Consider the following 3,371-nt stretch of genomic DNA (forward strand, 5'->3'; position numbering starts at 1 on the left):
GGCTGGTATGGACAGGACAGAGAGGAGAGGCTGGTATGGACAGGACAGAGAGGAGAGGCTGGTATGAACAGGACAGAGAGGAGAGGCTGGTATGGACAGGACAGAGAGGAGAGGCTGGTATGGACAGGACAGAGAGGAGAGGCTGGTATGGACAGCACAGGACAGGACAGGGCAGAAAGGCTGGATGAATTTCGAGTGTTGCTCCTTGAGTGTATCACCGAGCTACAAGGAACATTCGAGTGCACTCACCTCTGGCCGAGAGCTTTGCTGTGTTGATGATTTTCGCAGCATACTCCTGGCCGGTGGACTTCTTGACGCATCGCCGAACAACCGAGAAGGCACCCCTGGAGGAGGGGAGGAAAACGACACGCCAAAAATGTCAGTTTCAGTGAAAAACCTAGCCTGGGTAAACCCAGCCCCCACGTGACCTGCTCTCAGAGTTCTCAGTCACTAGTGACTGAGAACCAGAGGTCTGAGAGCAGGTCACGTGGGGGCTGGGTTTACCCAGGCTATGAAAAACCCACTTCAAACAACCACAAACGCCCACAACAGCCTTACTTGACAAACTCTCCATCAACGCAGCGACTGTGTGTCACAGCAGGCAAAGAAAGAGTGGCTTCAACTCAACAACACACAATGGAGACGTCGCATAGGCAACTCACGTACACCTCATAACAGAGAGAAACGGAGTTCCATGCATAATTCATACTGTCTGATATTGTGTGTATGAGATGTGAGAACAAGCTCTGGCTACTAGTGCGTGACAGGCTTGTTGCTTTGTGACGGGAGCGAGTCATTAGCTTACAGGAAACGTGAGTAGGCTACAGGCTGAATACACTATACTACAGCCACTGAAATGTAGACCAAAAATTAGCACGAAGCTAACCCTAAACACCAAACACCACCACACTCATTTAAACCTGTGCATTCGAGGCAGGCATTTTGACACCTTTCAACTCGTGCTGCAGGCTAAATAGTAGCCACACACACAGAGAGAAGATGGTTACAAAGCTTCTACTGACTGTATAGGATACATTGTAACCGACGCGTCTTTTCATGTTCAAAGCTTCTACTGACTGTAGCGATATAGGATACATTGTAACCGACGCGTCTTTTCATGTTTCAAATGCAGAAAAACAACGATCATAACGCGTGGAGTTGGATACATTTTTTTTTCGTGCGCGATCGTGACACAGCCACAGCCAAAAATCCTGCAACCCCCAGCGTGTGTTTTGCAGCAAAAGCCACGGTGATCATGATCTGCTCTTGACATCTACAGTAGCCTCTAACGTTACACAGCCTGCAGTCTACTGAGAAATGCACGAACATTTCAAGTTGAATGGGTCGCTCAGGAACTCACGATGAGGATGTCGTTAGGGAAAGGGCGCAAATGACTTTTCGACGCGTGCTGCTACCTGGAAAACAATTCATAATAACAAATATAGCGCTTATTATGAGCGGATGTCATGTCACATCTTGGCGCACGAAGAGGCATTATTATGATGATGGAGGAGCGATATATACACACGCCGCTAATAACATGAACCTGGCTACGGCTTATTGTTGCCTGCTTGGAGGAAAGCCCCCTTCCCTGTTTTTGACAGCCCCTATCCTGCCCTGTCAACACTGAAGAGTAGACGCGTACAATGGCAGCAGCAGCAAAGGGGAGGAAAATAAATAAATAAATACGTAAAAAAAAAAAAAGGGAGAGATAAAAACGTGCACACACACACACAGACTGAATGCAACAAGAGCAATATTGGTGGCGGTCGCTTACTTTCCGAGCTCCTCGTACAGCTGATATTCGTCTGTAAATCTGGTGGAGGTTACAATTGTAGCCATGTTGAGTGACTGGGGGAAGCGGGGATCGCCTGCCTCTCGCTTCAGTGGCCCTGCGCCTCGCTCAGGTTTCGGGAGGAGATCTCGTAAAAGGCAAGCAGGGAAAAGAGAGATAGCTGGAGCAGAGGCAGAGGGAGTGGGAGGGGAGAAGAGAGGGGGAGGGAGGGAGGGCGGGGGGCAGCAGTAGTAGCAAAGATCGTATATGGAGAAGATGAGCGACTCGCTAGTTTAAAACAAGCGGCTGAAAAATGACTAGTAAATCGTGCGTTCCTTTTCGTGCATTCCTTTATAACTGGGAACTGGTAATCTTACCGGTTCAAAGTTCATGAGCTGGGACGTGACGTCACCAGAGCTGGTATTTCCCATTCCAAACTCGTAGGAGCCTCAGCAGCCCTTACCCCGCTCGCCGGACGCTTCTGGCTCATACTGAGCGCATTAGCGCCCGGCGAATGCAACGCATTTCACATTTTAGATTTAGCCATTTTCACGTCTGGGTCTAAAATGCCTGCTCCTACCTGAGTCTTCACGTGAAGTGAAGACGCTATCCGATGTCCAACATCCTCTTCTTTTAATAACACCTAGTTGTTGCATCCAAAATGTTGCATAAAATCCACTTTTCTGTCGCTCAAAAACCGAAAACCATGTATTTGGAGCACCGCTCCTTCTTCTTCTCTGATCTGAAGCAACTCGGAACAACGACTCACTGTTTACTCACTAATACCCCCCACACTTCCGCAATGGTATTGCACCTCCGTTTCTGCACAAATGCAGAAATGGGAGGTGCAATACCATTTCGGAAGTGTGGGGGGCATTGTTGAGTAAACAGTGAGTCGTTGTTCCGGGTTGCTCCAGATATATGGTTTTCGGTTTTTGAGCGACAGAAAAGTGGATTTTATGCAACATTTTGGATGCAACAACTAGGTGTTATTAAAAGAAGAGGATGTTGGACATCGGATAGCGTCTTCACTTCACGTGAAGACTCAGGTAGGAGCGGGCATTTTAGACCCAGACGTGAAAATGGCAAAATCTAAAATGTGAAATGCTAATGCGCTCAGTATGAGCCAGAAGCGTCCGGCGAGCGGGGTAACAGCAGCCCCAACCTCAAAAATCCAAGATGGCTGATCCGCGCAACAACAGTAGTTATAATCGTATACATGCTATTTAGCACTTCTGTCTTGTTTGTGTCTCGTTAAATCAGCTGTACACACAGTACGGCCTACTTCTATCTGTGTGGACATGAGGCTGCAGTGTTTGTATGCGCAAAATGCCACGAAATGACTTGTTATCAACTGTTATTGCTAACAATGGCTAGCCTGGCTAGCGAGTGGATCTGACCAGTGAACAGTGAACTTCCCAGCTCAACTTTTCTGCAAATGGAATGCTAACAAAACAGATGTGACGTCATTTAGCCTCCACATCCCAGTTATTTTGCGATAAAGGAACGCACGATAAGATTACCAGTCCCCAGTTATAAAGGAATGCACGATCAGTAGCCCCGACCTAAAAAATCCAAGATGGCTGCGCCGCGCAAA

General features: G+C 47.8%; 1 protein-coding gene across 7 annotated transcripts in view; it reads right to left on the minus strand.

Moving 5' to 3' along the window:
* The window catches only part of LOC310796253 (calcium/calmodulin-dependent protein kinase type II subunit gamma), an 81,524-nt gene extending 79,622 nt beyond the window's left edge, over nt 1–1,902 (minus strand). For all 7 annotated transcript variants that reach the window (XM_083658408.1, XM_083658405.1, XM_083658404.1 and 4 more), the window contains exons 1-2: nt 1,778–1,902; nt 250–344 (exon numbers count right to left, since the gene is read on the minus strand). In XM_083658408.1, coding sequence (XP_083514534.1) covers nt 250–344; nt 1,778–1,842 — 160 coding nt within the window. In that variant the 5' untranslated portion in view covers nt 1,843–1,902. The remainder of the gene's footprint in view (nt 1–249; nt 345–1,777) is intronic.
* Between the last annotated feature and the right edge of the window lie 1,469 nt (nt 1,903–3,371).

Source organism: Poromitra crassiceps (genome assembly GCF_964638095.1).
Source record: "Poromitra crassiceps genome assembly, chromosome: 22".
NCBI lineage: Eukaryota > Metazoa > Chordata > Actinopteri > Beryciformes > Melamphaidae > Poromitra > Poromitra crassiceps.